The sequence below is a fragment of the Caenorhabditis elegans genome, chromosome IV, assembly GCF_000002985.6.
Source record: "Caenorhabditis elegans chromosome IV".
NCBI lineage: Eukaryota > Metazoa > Nematoda > Chromadorea > Rhabditida > Rhabditidae > Caenorhabditis > Caenorhabditis elegans.
Genome location: NC_003282.8, coordinates 2047866 through 2064970, shown reverse-complemented (window position 1 = coordinate 2064970; position 17105 = coordinate 2047866). Strand labels below are relative to the sequence as shown.

The 17105-nt window shown below is 34.8% G+C and overlaps 2 protein-coding genes across 3 annotated transcripts; one reads left to right on the top strand and one right to left on the bottom strand.

The window, feature by feature from the left end:
- Window positions 1–5859: 5859 nt before the first annotated feature.
- Window positions 5860–7593, top strand: R05C11.2 (DUF38 domain-containing protein; the record flags this gene model as incomplete). Its single annotated transcript, NM_067758.2, has 3 exons — window positions 5860–5975; window positions 6024–6768; window positions 6815–7593. The coding sequence occupies 3 exons, from the start codon at window positions 5860–5862 to the stop codon at window positions 7091–7093; spliced, it is 1140 nt and encodes a 379-aa protein (NP_500159.1). The 3' UTR covers window positions 7094–7593.
- A 298-nt stretch (window positions 7594–7891) lies between these two features.
- Window positions 7892–13476, bottom strand: R05C11.4 (the record flags this gene model as incomplete). Of its 2 annotated transcripts, NM_001038337.3 has the most annotated exons (5): window positions 7892–8301; window positions 8877–9043; window positions 9093–9205; window positions 13145–13334; window positions 13384–13476. In NM_001038337.3, the coding sequence occupies 5 exons, from the start codon at window positions 13469–13471 to the stop codon at window positions 8263–8265; spliced, it is 597 nt and encodes a 198-aa protein (NP_001033426.1). The 2 variants fall into 2 exon arrangements, with proteins under 2 accessions (NP_001033426.1, NP_001368231.1); NM_001380081.1 differs by lacking the exons at window positions 13145–13334; window positions 13384–13476 and having other exon boundaries at window positions 8263–8301; window positions 9093–9111.
- Between the last annotated feature and the right edge of the window lie 3629 nt (window positions 13477–17105).

Genomic DNA, 17105 nt, shown 5'->3' with positions numbered 1-17105 from the left:
CTGAAGTCGAGTCTCCTCTCAACTGCAAGTGTGTTGGGTTACCAGTCCAGTCGGATGTTGGATGCATGTTTCGAAAAATTTGCAAAATCAACTGAATCAAAAAAGATTTTGGAAGAATAACTAAGATTCTTAAGTAGTAACAGCAGTGCTTTTCAATTTATTTCCAATTTTTCTGCAGTTTTGTAGCTCTGCAGCAGAAGATAAAAATGAACACTACATTTTAGAATACAATAAATCAAAAAATGACGGCACTCTGAAATTTTGTGTCGTTTTTACTATCAATTTAGTTCGATACACTAAAATGATAGTAGAGAATATAATTTTTTCGGATAATTTTTGAATTTTTTGAATGTTTCTTGAGATTCAAATTTTTAACTGAAATGATTTATATGTGTAAAAATAGTTTACACTTGGTTACATCATTTTTGTAGGAAAAATCTAGAATTTTCGGCAAAAATTTTTTTGAAGATTTTTTGACGACCAACCAAAAAAAAATTTTTTGGACGGATTTTTTTCCAATTTTTTGTTGTTTTCTAATAATGTATTTTAAACAAAGCAAAATCCGCATACAAAACTCAATTGAAAGCTGAAAAGAAGCGAGATCAGAAAAATGCCTGAAAAAATTGGCTCCGAGTTAGGGCACTTGGGGTGGTCAAAATATTTTGTGACCATTGTCAAATGAAAGATCATGATTGATAACATAAATTTAAGTTTCATAAAAATCGATACGCAGCGAACAAAGTTATGATTTTTGACCCGGAACTTATTTGGAGACCTAATAATAAAGAAAATAATTTTTAAATTTGCAAATAAAATTTAAGAAATTCGCCAACTTATATTAAATCGATACTATTATTTGAAAATTTACTTATAACATTTCTATAGAGCAATTTGTCACACAAGATATTATTACACCATGTGTTATCAAAGATGATTGATTTATCACACAAAAGAAATAGAAAGAAGGGTGAATGGTCAAAAATTAGAAATTAAACGGGGGAATTAATGTCGATGCACCATAAAAATGACATTTTGCGCAATTTTTATGTCAGGCTGAATATTGAGTAGGTGGAATAGACATGTCACATGACTTTTTTTTAAAAGTGAATTAAACATAGTTATCATCAAAAATTAGTAGAAATATTCAATTTGAGGCGGAATTTTTTTTTGTTGACAAATTTGGCAAATCGGCAAATCGGCAAATTGCCGATTTGTCGGAAATTTGAATTCCGACAATTTGCCGATTTGCCGATTTGCCGGAAAGTTTCAGTTCCTGCAACTTGCCGATTTGCCGGAAAAAATCGTTTGTACCCCATGGTCCAAAGACTGTGTAGTAAAACGTTTCAAAAAATTTTGAAATGTTTTTAATTTCCCGTCAAAAAGTGATAATTACTCAGTTTTTACCACTCACAAGCTTGGAAGTCGTAAAAATTCCACGACTTTTTTTCTTTAATTGGGTTTTTTTAAAAATTATTTGTGTTCGATCATTCCGAACATGTGAAATTGCACTGGATTTCCTTAAAAGCGAATGTTTTTAATTTAAAAATTTGCCAAACACTTTGACTAAAAATCTTCAAAACCCAAAATTTTTTGAAGTCTTTTAATATTATATTTGTTCATTTTGGACCATTACAGGACCATTAATAAATTCAAATAAAATTCAAGCCTTAAATGTATATCCATAAGCTCTAATTAATTACATGCTCGATATTTTCAAATGGGGTCAGAAATTTTTTCCAAAGCAGTTTTCCGAAAAAAAAATTATAAGTAACTATTAAATTGCCGTTTTTTAAGCCAATTTCTTGCGGGTTATCAAGTTTTATGAGCGGAAAAGTGTCTGAAAAATTGGCAAACAATGTTCTAAATCAAATGCAGAAAAGAAAATTGAAAAAAAAACCGGAGAATTTTACCAGTAAACTCTAAAATATCGAAAATGACGTCACTCACTTGCGCGGGAATTCAATTTTTGTCCGGCCGTTTTTTTTTTCAATTTTTGGAAAATTGAAAAAAATCATTTAAAAAATTAGGAAAGTTTTCAAAACAATTTTACATTTATATTCGGTTATTCTCTAGGTAGTCTAGGTAGTCTAGGTAGTCGAGGTAGTCTAGGTAGTCTAGGTATTCTCTAGGTAGTCTAGGTAGTCTAGGTAGTCGAGGTAGGAGAGAATATAGAATTCTTGAACTTTTTTTTGATTTTTAGAAAAAATACCTTTTTTTCTGGAATAAAATTTAGATTTTATTTTGGAAAAATATAGAATTCTAGAGAAAAATATCAATTTTTTTTTTGGAAAAATATCAATTTTTTATTGAGAAAATTTAATTTTTTCTGGAAAAAAGTATAGACTTATAGAGAAAAATGTGTATTTTATTTTATTTTCAGGACATTTTTTTTTTTGGAAAAAAATCGATAATCTATAAAGAAAAGTGGATTTTGAGAATTACTGCCTTCAGAAATTGACAATTTTCCCATTGATTTGTCTACAAAGGGCATCGAAAAGCTACTCCACTTTTAAGAAAACAAATTCACAAAAACAGAGCAATTTTAAAAGTGTATGTAGTAGATCTCCTGGCTCTAACTCGGAGCTCTACCTCCGAGGCTAAAGCTAGAAACTCATATGACCACATAAATCATAAAGTGACTTCACAACTACATACATATAAAACCAAATAGCAGATGTATATAAAATAGATATGTACACCACCACCACCACCACCACCAGAAGAAAGGTCGGGCAGTGGAGAAGAACAAGAGCTGGTGCCTGAGAGGGGGGCGCCCACTGGGAATCGCCCCCCGCATCTTCTGAGATTCTTTTTTAGAGGCACAAGAATATGGGGGCTTTTATTCCATGTATCCCCCTCCCCCTTCCCTCTTTGCAAAACAGCACAATTTTTGAATTGTGGCTCTGGAGGTGAGAGGAGCTGGAGCTGGAATTTCCTGGAATGGGGAAACCAGGTCAATTAATAGAAATAAGAAATAATATAGGAACACACATTGAGAATGAAAAAAAAATGAAAAAGTAAGTGTTAAAACACACACACACAACATTCGTTGCTCCATGCTCTTCACAATGAGTAGCACCACAGTTGATGGACGTGGGTGCCCCCGGGGGAGAAACGGGGGGCGCCGCCGCCTTTTTTTTTTTTGAGAGCGCGCGGCAGGGCAAAAATGTTTGTTGTTTATGCTTATGCACATAAAAAATGGAGAAGTGAAAAGGTTTTTTGATATTGAGATTTTCAAGGTTTCGAGTATTGAATGTAATTTTGAAAACATGCTGATTTGAGATTATTGAATTTAAAATTAGAAATAAAAAAAACAGATTTTTATTATCTATCAGAATTACGTCATTGTTAGAGGTGGAGTAGATCAGGGGTGCGTGGCAAATTTTTTTCCGACAAAAACGGCAAATCGGCGAATTGCCAGTTTGCCGATTTGCCGAAAATTTTCATTTCCGGCAATTGCCGGTTCGCCGGGAATTTTAAATTCCGCCAATTTGACGGTTTGCCGATTTGCCGAAAATTTTAATTTCCGGTAATTTTCCGGTTAGCCAACTTGCCGGGAATTTTCAATGGCGCCAATTTGCCGGTTTGCCAGGAATTTTCAATTCCGCCAGATTGCCGGTTTGTCGATTGGCCGGGAATTTTAAATTCCGGTAATTTGCCGGTTTGCTGATTTTCCGGAAATTTTCAATTCCGCTAATTTGCCGATTTGCCGGGAATTTTCAATTCCGCCGATTTGCCGGAAATTTTTAACTCCGGCACTTTGCCGGAAATTTTCCGGTTAGCTGATTTGCCGGAAATTTTCAATTCGGCAAATTTGCCGGTTTGCCGGAAATTTTCAATTCCGCTAATTTGCCGATTTGCCGGGAATTTTCAATTCCGCCGATTTGCCGGAAATTTTTAACTCCGGTACTTTGCCGGAAATTTTCCGGTTAGCTGATTTGCCGGAAATTTTTAACTCCGGCACTTTGCCGGTTAATCGACTTGCCTGAAATTTTCCGGTTAGAGAATTTGCCGGGAATTTTCAATTCGGCCAATTTGCCGGTTTGCCGGGAATTTTCAATTGTGCCAATTTGCCGGTTTGCAGATTTGCCGGGAATTTTGAATTCCGGTAATTTGCCGGTTTGCCGATTTGTCGGATATCAATTTGCCGGAAGTGTTTTTTCCGGCAAATCGGCAATTTTCTGGTTGGCCGATTTGCCTATAATTTCAATTCTGGTAATTTGCTGATTAGCCGGAAAAAATCGTTTGCCGCCCACCACTGGAGTAGAGTCAATTTTTTTGCTTTAAATAATAGAAAATGGGCCGTAATGACTAAATTCAACAGTAAATATTAGTAGGCAAGAATTATAATAACAGTTCAGTTTTGAGTTTAACTACCGTACCCTTACAGTACCCATACATTTAATCAACTCATATGAGTAGGGTAATAGGTGTAAAGAAGCTCTATACAAAGAAAAACTAATCTCATTCATTTTAAGATGTTCCAAGAAAATATTGGTTTCCGTTTCGCATGTTCATATATTTCCAATAACTAACATCTGGATGCAATGCAGGAAAATATTATTGCGGTTAGAATTTCCTGGAAGACGTTGGGAAGATGGGTATTTGTTTTTCAAGCTGGACAATTTTTAGATTATTTGTTTTAGAGCAGTACTTGGATTTGGGGAATTTATGAAAACCTGGAAAACTTAACAGGTAAATAGCTAAATTTGCATAGGGGTTATTTAGATTTTTTTTCGGCAATTTTGTCAGTTGTCAATTTTCCTATGAATAAATTATTTTTGCTATGCAATCTATGCAACAAAAAGAACAACGAAAAACTAACGGAAAGAAGCCCAGAAAAATTATTTAATTAGTGAAAGCGTCGAAAGTTTGGCTCTTTTCTTTTATTTCCAATTAACATATATTCGGTCAGAAAATTTGTAGACTCTATGTGATCAATGTTCTTGACTAGTGAAAAGGTACCGACTATGCATGTTGATAATTGGTAAGTGAGCATAGTTGGTACCTACAATTTCTACGTCACAACATCTTGACCGTTTTTCCCCCACAACGGGAGTGGCCTGTGAGCGTATAGAGAGAGTTGAGTTTGTAGAGATACACAGGCAATATAACTGCCTCCTACATATTTTGCGAGAGAGTGACCTTTAGCAGGTGAGCCTGTACAACAGTTTTGGAGCTGACAAAATCTGATGCTGAAAAAGAATTCGTGTGTCCTGCTGTGTGGAAAAACTGTCAAGATGTTGTGACTTAGAAATTGAATGTACCAATTACCACATGCAAACTAGAGTGCGAATTAAATTATTTCAACTTTCGGTCACTGCGGCATAACATTGACATCATGGCAAAAGTTCAGATTTTCGTTAAATTTGCATTTTTCTCCAAATTGTGAATCAACTTAAAGGGGGAGTAGAGTTTGTGGATATTTTGCTTAAATAGACTAAAACTGGTCCAAAACCACCGAATTTCATAATGAGACATCACAAAAAATTTCGAAAACTTTCGAAAAAAAAAAATACACGAATAGGAACATTGCAATCATTTTTAAATTCTTTTTTATTCTGCTAAGTTCCAGGTAACCCCAAAAAAACTCATGTAGCCAAAAATCTGATCTTCCATTTCACTTCTGTCTTTTTTAATGTCCAATTAACATTATTTCCTAATTAGATAAGAGTGGCAGATCAAGAGCAACCTAAACCAAGTTTTGCCAAAATCTTGCTCAATTTATGGCCCGACACGAGAAAAAGCTAGAGTTAGCACAGAACAGGCATATTTTATTTCTCCTACAGTGTAATACTTGCACGAAACGAAATTATTGTTAACAATGCAACTATTCAGAACCAGCTAGAGCAGCTGACAATGGATGAAACGAAGCTTTTGTCTGAAGTTTCTGGCTCATCGATATCAAGCACTTTGTGGTTCTACAACACTGTGATTATGAACAGCGTTGTTGAACGTCTCGATTTTTTTGATATGTATGTAAAGTCTTTTGATTTTTTTTAGCTTGAATTTTATTTTTTCAGACAAGTGCTCCGTAAAATTTCTTATGGAAGCCGTCAGTGCATCGACCTTATCAAACCAGACCATAAATTACTCAAAATCGGCATTCATGTTCAAAGCATTGGGTGCGCACTTCTTGAGATGTTTACCGAATCCACAAACCGAAAAGTTTCATATAAGGCTTCAAGATTATCCAGAAAATCTAGCGAGTTGGATTACGGCAACTTTTCAAACGACTTGTTCCTTATTTTGAAAAATCAAAAATCTGCTTTGGAAGAACTTAAAATGAATTTTATGCAAGTTGATGAAACCAGCGAGTCAAGTTTCAAGGATGTTACGGAAGAAGAAAAAAAATACATGGATGAAATTGAGGGGAATCCCCAGGAAACAGAAAGTCATTCAATCTGGGACCAGAATGAGAATCGATTTTTGAAATCGTTCAAAGATTTGCACGCCTCGCTGGGTCGATTGCTGCCAGTGGAAAAGTTGGTTGTCACAACAAGAAACCAAAAAACCATAGTGCAACTGCTCCAATCCGTGGATCCCTCTAAGCTGAACAAAATTGAGTTTGGAACATCTTTCGACGTACCTGCAAGTGATGTATGGAGCATTGAAGAGTTTTTGGTCATGGAACAATGGAGGAATGCGAAAGAGTTGACAATTATTAAGCGTGTTATCAAGTGTGATGTTGAAAATCTTGTTCACTTCAGAAAAGTTGACATAATTTTGGATTCGTTATCATTGAAAAATGTTATATATTTGAGAGATGTGAGTTCGAATATCTCATGTAATTTTTAAAAAAAAATAATTTCAGATGTTCCTAGTTTCACCGGACTTTCTCCAGTTCAAGGTCACATTTGTGAACAGTGACGTAAATAATTCTATATTTCAAGAAGGATTTTTGGGAATTCCGTTTCGCATAGTTACCGATTCTACAAATAATCAACCTAGCATTTGGTTTTTCAATTGCATGAACGACACAGATGATCTACAAATTCGATATTATCAAAATCTTAAAAAATTCATGTTTAATCGTATTCCGAGGGAATCTAGTCCGGCTATTCCGAGGGAATCTAGTCCGGCTAGGTGCTAGAGCTGTTGTAAAGGTCACTTCCCTGTTCCTCGCCAACGGGACGAAAAGTTGTCCCTAATGATTTTTTTTTCAAATATTAATTTTTCACCTGATTTAAACTAGGGCTCCCATGAGGTCGCCGCAAAGGCGCCTTCGCCCGCCTCAGCGGTCGCCGCGCCGGCCTCACGGCGTCACTCTCGCCTTTCACTGAATTACACATAAACTTTTATTTTCATTTCTTATATTTTTTTTCTAAATTTTCAACGAATTTTTGAAAATTAAAATTTAAAATTCACGTCATTATTATTGAAAGCGGCGAACGGCGAAGGCGAAGGCCGGCCGGCGTGAGGCCGGCGTGAGGCCCGCATTTTGCGCCTCACTCAGCTGGGAACCCTAATTTAAACAATACTTTCATGTGCATGAATCTTTTGTACGTTTAAATATAATTTTTAATGGCGTGGATATAGATATTTCACGTACTATTTTTATAAATAAATAAATTCACTTATAATAAATTTAAACATTTATTTCTTAATTATTCTCAATTTACTGTGCACCTTTTCATATTTTACGGTAAAGTTAAATGTATCTAAATATTTGTTTAACCTGAAAATATTGTGCAACATAAAAAAAAAAAAAATATATATATATACAAAATGGACGCACTTTGACAAAATGAAAGCATAAATCAATAATAAGTCTCACTATGAGAAATGATTGAATAATTAAATAAATAAAAAATTTCAAGCTGGAAACTTGCTGGAAAAGGTGATAATTGAACTTTTTCTTAATTAAGAAATTTTCTTCAAACGAATGTTTCCGCGGTATTAAATTTTTTTATTGAAGCAAAAAGCGCAGAGATCGAAGATTTTTACATAAAAATTCCATATATTCCAACAAACATGGAAGAATTTTGAAAGAAGCACATGAGAAAAAGCACCGAATAATGATGAATTTTTAACCAAAAAATTCGAAAAAAATCACAAAAATACAGAAAAATTGAAGAAGCCGGGTGATTGAAAAAAAATCAATAAATTCATAGAAGAAATTGAGCAAATGATCCGGGGGGCGGGGAATTCAATATCTTACATTAAAAAAAACATGCTAAAATGTGAGAGTACTTCGTGTCAAGACCCGTTAAATTTGAAGAGAGGATTTTTTTTATAATTTTTTAGAAAAAAAAAGGAAGATTAGGAGATTTGAGGAGGTGTCCTACGGGATCCGTTTACCTGAAAATATTGATTTTTTTTTATTTGTAACTATTTCCGTGCGAAATTTGAAATTTTTACCGCCAAATGGAAAATTTTTGAATTTTCGGCGCCAAAAACTATATACTCGAAATTTTTGAAAAAACCGACAAAATTATAAAATTCAAAATCTGAAAATTGGCACAAACGAATTTTATTTTACTTGGCGGCAAAATGTAAGAATTCAAAAATTTTCGAATTTCGCGCCAAATTTGAAATTTGTAAAATTAATAAGTTTTGGCACCAAATTGAAAAATCACTTTTTGGAGCCAAGTTCCAAATTTTCAAAGTTTTAAATTTTGACTTTGAATTCAAAATTTTAAGTTCCTACATTTTGGCACCAATTTAAAAAATTTCGAGATTTTTTAAACTTTTAGTGCAATTTCAAAATTTTCTTTATGATTTTTGCGTTGAATTCAAATAAATTTCGCATTTTTAATTTTCGGCGCCAAATTTAAAAATTTTTAATTTATATTTCTCGAATCCAATTTTTGAAATTTTAATAATTTTTTAAATGTATAATTTTTGGCGCCAAAATCAAAACTCCTCCCACATACCTCATTTTCCAGTATGCAATTCCATTCGTTATTATCCGTTGATGACGTGGCAACCACCGGCGGGGGTACAAAACACTCGTAGGGAGGCGGTGCCTCGTACATTTTTGGCGGAATTTGATCTACCGGACGGTAGAGCGCAGATGGTGACTCATTCGATCGAGTTATCACTGAAATTGGTGGAAATTTCAAACTTTCCGTGAAAAAGAAAGAACTTACTATGAATACTCTGATACATTGGACACCCGGGAATCTTTTTGCAAACTATTGCTGTCACAATTACCAGTAGAGAAATGACAAGTACTGAGCCAAAGATGATTAGTGCCAGGTAGCTGAAAATATTTCAATTATGAATTTCATGAGTTTTCAGCACTTTTATTAGGTTTCTGTGGTTTTCAGCTTCAAAATGAGCCCCATATTTCCTATGTTAGCTTTATTATGATTTTCAGCTGTGCGAGGCGGTCGCGTCGCGGTTTTTTCAAGACACTAATAAGAAAAGTGATAAATCAATTCAAAATAAAGTTATATATTGCTTCACGTGTTCGAGTTTTCAAAAAGTTGAGTTTCAGAGAGATTGGAGCAAATTTAGGCTAGGCGCGTTGCGGTCGCGTCGCGTTGCGGTCGTGTAATTTTCAAAATCAAGCAAAATATATCGAGATGGGTGTTAAATGAAAGCTCTTAAGCTAAAATATTCAAAAATTATAGTTTTGAGCATAAATTGATATGCATTTCTGAAAAATTGCTTACTATTAGTTTTCTCTAAATTTTTGAAATTTTGTTGTACATTCCCAATTATTATTTGAAAAAATCTCCCTTATATCCCAAAACTTCTCCATTTTTTCCAAGGAATTAGTAAAAGAAGTCTTGCTCCCAACACAAGAACCCGGGGGGTCATAACAGGAAGTTATCCTCGGCCTCTCCATTATTTGTACTCTCTCTAACACTTTCTCCTCATGCTACTTATTTTCCGGTTGCTCGCCTTTCAATATATGTATACATATTATGATCTCTCATATCTTGTGTCTGACATATGAGTTTTGAAAAAAATTATGTGTGTAATTGGGTTGAGGAATTTTGCTAAAATTGGGGGAAAGAATTGGAATTTTGTTTTTTGAAGGTGAAATTTGAATTTTTGAGATTGGTAGCTTTGAAATGACACCCATATTGATAAGTTTTGCTCAAATCTGAAATTTGTAAGGAAACCGCGACGCGGCCGCAACGCGCAGCTTCGAAAACGATTTTTTGTAGAATTTAGCCGTTATTGGTGTTATATGAATAAGTGGCACTATGGTTTTAAAATGACACCCATATCGGTATGTTTAGCTCAATTTTGAACAAATTCCCAAAACCGCGACGCGACCGCAACGCGCGGTTGATAATTTTGAATTTTGCGGAAACACGTGGTGTCAGAATGTCTCATTTCGGTTTGATCTACGTAGATCTACAAAAAATGCGAGAGAAGAGACGCAGAGTTCCTTTTACCTTTACGGGCGAAAAATTCCCGCATTTTTTGTAGATCAAACCGTAATGGGACAGCCTGGCACCACGTGCGGAAATTCTAGCTGATATGGGTGTCGCATAGAAGATATGAAAGCCTAATTCTTCAAGTTTTAGATTCTAATCTAAGTAAGTCTGTGATTTTTAACCAAAAATATTTGTTTCAAAAAACCGCGACGCAACCGCAACGCGCGGCCTTTAGTCTACGTTTTTGAGAAGTCTAGCTGATATGGATGTTGAAAAACAGGTCGTAAAATCCGAAATTCTGAAAATTGGTTTAAACAATAATATTAACTCGAATACGTGAATATTTGCCAAATTTTGAGACATTTTTGCTCCATTTCGGCCAATGAGCCGCGACGCGACCGCACCGCACGGGTGAGAACTCAAAATTCTGAGAAACCTAGATTATGTGGATGCTATTAGAATGGTAATTACACTTCAGAAAAAATTCAGGGAAGAACCGCGACGCGACCGCGCCGCAAGGTTGAAATACAAAACTTGCCGCTTTCCGGCTGAAACGGTTTTATAAATTTTAAGTTTTTTAGAGACATGTTTCAGTTTCTTCATGAAATCCCTCTCCAAAACATTTCGTGAGTAAGGATGAAGTTTTTCGTTTTTTTTTTTTGAAAAAGAAATTTCAAAGAATCTATTTTGTGTGAAGGCCCAAGAAGTCCCATTGGGACGTGTCGAAAGAGCACAACATTTCTGTCTTCTCACAAAATCTGATTTCTTTTCTTTCAGCGGCTTTTCCCGTCTCTCTCTCTCTTGGGCGGAAGGATGAGTAGGGAGAGAGAGTGCACAGAATTGGTGAGAAAAAACGCAAAAAGACATCACGTTTTTCGTAAAGTGATTTTTATGATTTGTGAGTGAGAGAGAAAAAGATGAAGCCCTCTCCTGGGAGCATCAACCCATCCCCCCCACACTTCTTCATCAAATCAAATCTTGGAGAGCCCTAGCGAATTCGGAAATTTTGAGAGATACTACTACTTCCGATTGCAATAGGAGTACGATTTTCGAAATCAGGAAGGAAAGAGCTTTGATTTGAGCCCAATCTCGACGGGTTTTGCTCAATTTTGAAAATTCGAGCAAAACCGCGACACGACCGTGAAGCATCGGAACGGAAACAAGGCGTAGGTGTGCTTGGGAACATTTATAAACATTTGAAATTGAAACCTTCAAACTAATGAAATTAGGCGCATCAATTTAAGCCCAATCTCGACGGGTTTTGCCCAATTTTTTGAAATTCTGAACAGAACCGCGACGCGGCCGCAACGCGGCGAATCTAAAATTTAGTGTAGGTGTGCCAGATGACCTATATTGAGAATTGAACTTTATTTCTATGAGCCAGTCAGGGGCTTTGATTTAAGCCCAATGTCGATAGATTTTGGGCCTATTTTGAAATGCTGAGAAAAACCGCGACGCGACCGCAACGCATCAGAGCCGAAACAGGGTGAAAGTGGTCTGTTACGAAATTTTAAAATTAGAACTCAAAGTGTTTGAATTAATTGCTTTGAGACCTTCAATTTAAGCCCAATCAATTTCGATAGATTTTGCTCAAATTTGAAATTCAGAGCAGAACCGCGACGCGACCGCCTCGAAACTAGAGAAAGAAGCAGTTGTGATTTTTTTTTGTCGAAATTAAAATTTTAACTCAAAACAATAGTTTTTAAGGTTTAAATTCTTGCCCGATTTCAACTCAAAAAAAAATGTTGTGGAGTTTTTTTGGACGCGTCGCGGTCGCGTTGCGGTTTTACCGTAAACTCTTGAATTTGCTCGAAATACATCATTATGGGGCTCATTTTGAAGCTCTTAACGTCCTAAATTGGAAAATCCAAACAATACTTTCAGAATTAAATTTTTTTAATTAAAACTACCCAAATACATAAATTTCCACTGCCATTTTGGACCGACATATCCCCTTACACAAAAAATTTGTCTGGGTGCAGGGACAACACGGGGACTTAGTGGTGCTAATTAAATTGCGTGCCTCGGTCCCACTATTTTCTCTCGTTTTTTCGTCTTTTTTTCCGAAAAAAAAACCGACTTTTTGGAAACACACTGCTGTGTCGACTAATGAGATTATTCCGTGGGGAGGGGGGAGCTTTTTGGATACAAAATTCATTAAATTGGACTTGATGAGTAAGCAAAGTGGCTTAAAACAACATGTGTATGATGTAAATGAGTTGAATTGAATTTGGAGGGCAGCACTTCAAAAAGTTCCTAAATTTTCCAATTTGTTTGGAAATTTGAGCATTTTTAATGTAAGAATTAGAAAACGTCAGACAAAGAGCTTTCAAATGACACCCATATCGGCATATATCGGTCAATTGTGAAATTTGGCTCGAAACCGCGACGCAACCGCGACGCGCGGTCGAAAACAAATTGCACGGAACCTGGGAGTTATTAAAACACTGTTTTTAGGTAGAAAACTTTAAAAATTGTTTGTTTATTAAACATATGATTCAAATGAAATTCATTGAACTTGGAAACAATTTTTTGCGATTTTTCAAAAAAAAAACATTTTTTTTAATTTTCTTAACTTTTTGTTCAATATTCAAGTTTCTGACGTAAATTTTTGAATTATTTAAGTAGAAAGCTTTCAAATGACACCAATCGTAGCAAATTTTGGTCTATATTGAAAATTCTGTCAAAACAGCGACTCAACCGCGCCGCGCGCGGTTCTAAAATGTTTTTGTCGATTTTAGGCTAAACACCAAAATTTATGGCAAACCACCGGAATTTGTAAATTTCACCAACAAGAAAAAACGCACTCTTTCAAGAAATTCCTGAGTTCCTGATTCGCCATGTCTTGTTTTTCCTTCTCGAAATCCTCCAACGAACAGCAATAAACTCCGTGTTTTTCTTTCAACAATGTGTTGGTTGGCGGTAGTTTTGAAGCACAGCAATGAACAAATGTCGGATTGGCTTTGAAGTCGGGACATGTTTTATTGCGTAACGAACCTGCCAAAAGCTTATTTAATAGTAGGCTTCTTATCATTTGAGGGGTTACCTCCTGGCGTGGCTGCTGGTATTGGACATACTAATCCTGTGGAGCATCTGAGGAATATCAGAAATAATAATAAGTTGTGCCACCGCATTTTTTCTGAAAATAGAAATATTATAAAAAATAAACAATTTATAATATTAGGTCTCCAAATAAGTTCCGGGTCAAAAATCATAACTTTGTTCGCTGCCTATCGATTTTTATGAAACTTTGGGACTTTATGTTATCAACTATGATCTTTCATTTGACAATAGTCACAAAATTTTTTGACCACCCCAAGTGTCCTTACTCTTAGCCAATTTTTTCAGGCATTTTTCTGATCTCGCTTCTTTTCAGCTTTGAATCTATGTTTGTGTGCGGATTTTTCTTTGTTTAGAATACATTATTAGAAAACGACAAAAGTTTGGAAAAAAATCCGTCCAAAAAATTTTTTTTGGTTGATCGTCCAAAAATCTTCGAAAAAATTTTTTGTCGAAAATTCTAGATTTTTTCTACAAAAATGATGTAACCAAGTGTAAACTATTTTTACACATACAAAACACATCAGTTTAGTTTGATAAACTAAAATGATAACAGAAAATATAATTTTTTCGGATAATTTTTGAGTTTTTTGAATATTTCTTGAGATTCAAATTTCAAACTAAAATGAATTTTATGTGTAAAAATGGTTTACACTTGGTTACATCATTTTTATACTAAAAATCGAAAACGTTCGAAAAAAAAATTTTTTGAAGTTTTTTTGACGACCGACCAAAAAAAATTTTTTTGGACGGATTTTTTTCCAAACTTTTGTTGATTTCTTACGATGTATTCTAAACAAAGTAAAATCCGCACACAAACCTTAGTTCAAAGCTGCAAAGAAGCGAGATCAGAAAAATGCTTGAAAAAATTGGCTTCGAGTTAGGGCACTCCGAGTGGTCAAAAAATTTTGTGACCATTTCAAAATGAAAGATCATGGTTGATAACATAAATTCCCAAAGTTTCATAAAAATCGATACGCAGCGAACAAAGTTATGATTTTTGACCCGGAACTTATTTGGAGACCTAATAGGAAAGCGAAAAATTTAATTAAAAACTGGAACAAGCTCCATAAACATGAACAACTAAATTTTGAAAGCTATCAAAAATGTTTCAACGACAAAACTATAGAAAATGGAAAGATACATATTTTGTTAGTGAACAACATTTTCATAAGCTCAAAGGAAACAGAGGGTTGGGCTTTCAAAGTTATGCTGGGAGTCATTTTCAGTCGATGCACCATGTCTAGTACTTCCCTTTTGGCAGCTCATATCTTGGTTAGTTTTTATGATGTCAAAAAGATGTAACTACAAAACTGTGATGCACCATGTCTTGCACCTTTCCTTTAAGAGCTCATATCTCGTTTTATTTTGAAGATATCAACAAATTTTAAACTGCAATATTATAGAAAATTTAATAATTAACATTTTGAAAGTTAACAACTTTTTTTCTACAACCATTGAAAATATAGATATGAGCTTTTGAGGTAAAGTACAACTAAAGTGCAAAGCATATCTTTTAAAGTATGATTAAAACTACGCGGATAAAAAATGTACAAGAAATAAATCAAGAAAAGGTAAAACAAAAGGTGGGCTATAAATTTATAAATTTAAGTATGATCAAGTACTGCTTGAAATTTTTTGGAAAAGTTAAACTTATTACTTTTATATTTTAGTACAATTATTAGGACAAAATGTCACGTTTCTCAATAATTACCTAGGACGATGCAAACCATGGTGCGTCAAATCTTTGTTATCCTTAGTTTTACTAAACAATTGTTCCCTGCCAAAATATCAATAATATGTTTCCTTATAATTGTGTAGTTTACCACTTTTTGATATCTTTAAAATGAACTCAGATATAAACTACCAAAGTAAGAATGGAAGTCATGGTGCATCGAGCGAAATGCTACCTTTAACTTTGGCTGCTTATATCTCGGTTGTATTTAGTTTAACTGAAAAATTGTCAACTAAGAAAATACTTTTTATATAGTTTTCTACAATTTTGTAGTTGGCCTCTTTTTGATATCTTTAAAATGAACTCAGATATCGGCTGTCAAAGTAGAAAGGTTAGTGCATGGTGCATCGACCGAAATGCTATGTCCTTGGTTTTGTCGAAAAATTGTCAACTAACAAAATATATATTGTATATTTTTCCATAGTTTTGCAGTTAAAAATTTTTGGATATCTAAAAAATTGGCTGAGATACGGGCGCTGAACACTAGGCACATGATTTGAAAAAGTTCAGAGAAAAGGCATTGGAAATTTGAAGGTTTGGAAAAAAAAACTGAACGGTGGTGTGGATTTCAAGAAATTTAAAAAAAAATTTTTCAAACAAAAGAGGGACGGGAAAACTGAGTAGAGAGACCAGTTGGGGTGCCAGAGTGGTGGTTGTAGTTGATGGGGCAGCCTTTTCCCCCTCCCCATTTTCCGTCTGCTTCTCCAATCTCTCTAACAATACGCTCTCTCTGCGTCTCGGTGATCTCTCGTCACCTCATCAAAAGATAGTGTAACTTGTGGAGAGAGAGCGATGCGATGGTTTTTCGGCGGGGCGCGGAAAATGAGAAAGAAAAAGAGAAAGTATTGGGAGGCGGAGCTGGTGTTGCCTGGAGAGATTAAGAGGCGCAGTCTTCACATATGTTTCAGTGCCATAGGAAAAGAAAGAGAGAGAGAGAGAAGGAGAGAAAAAGAGACGCAGACGATATATGCCTTGAAGGCGAGGAAAAAGAAACAAAGTGCATCGCCTAAATCAGTATGATTAAAAAAGTTTTGTGTGCGACCAGGCCTGCTGAAGTTCTTAGAGGACGGCGGGTTTTAAAGTTCATGCTAATTTAGATTTTCCTTCTTTTCTTTTGCTTTTTTCCCCGGCTTTGGTTTAATTTTGTAGGAAAATATGAGTTTTTCAACATATGTACATAGGTCTCTTGAGCTTATGAGATTCCTGGAAGAAGTCGGTTTTCTAGAAATTTAGGATTCCTCTGGGAACCATGAAGCAATGGGCTCATAAATTATTGGGTAATTTTCAAGAGTTCTTAATGGTGGAGTAGCCCGATTCGGTTTGATCTACGTAGATCTACAAAAAATGCGGGAAAAGTGACGCAGACTTTTCAACTGATTTTTCATGATTAAGAACGTGCTGACGTCACATTTTTCTGGGCGAAAAAAATTAAAAAATCTCGCATTTTTTTGGAGATCAAAGCGTAATGGGACATTCTGCCAGTGGAAATTGTGTCTAAATACATTTATAATGATTCAAAACGACCGAATTTTAGATTTTTCATAATTTCTGGTCAAAGTTTTGGCAAATTGCCACAATTTTGAAAAATATGAGCTTTTGTGGAAATCCAAAGAAATGTCGAATGTCCCGACACCTACAATGTTTTAATAGGAGTAATTAAAACAAAATTACGGTATGAAAAATGTAGGATTAAAAAAAAATGTATTTTGGTTGGCTTCAAAAATTATGAGTGGCAAAAACTGAGTAATTGTCACTTTTTGACAGTAAATAAAAATATTTCAAAATTTTTTTGAAACGTTTTATTGTGATATTCGGTCATTTTGATACTATAGGAGTAGTTTTTAACACGTTCCCCACTAGCGCTACTTCACTTTTAAGGTTTTTTTTTAATTCTCATTTTTTTTCAAATTCTAAGCAGATTTTTTTCAAGTTTTTTTTTTCTGATTGGTTGGTAACGCCCAGTTTACTAAAAA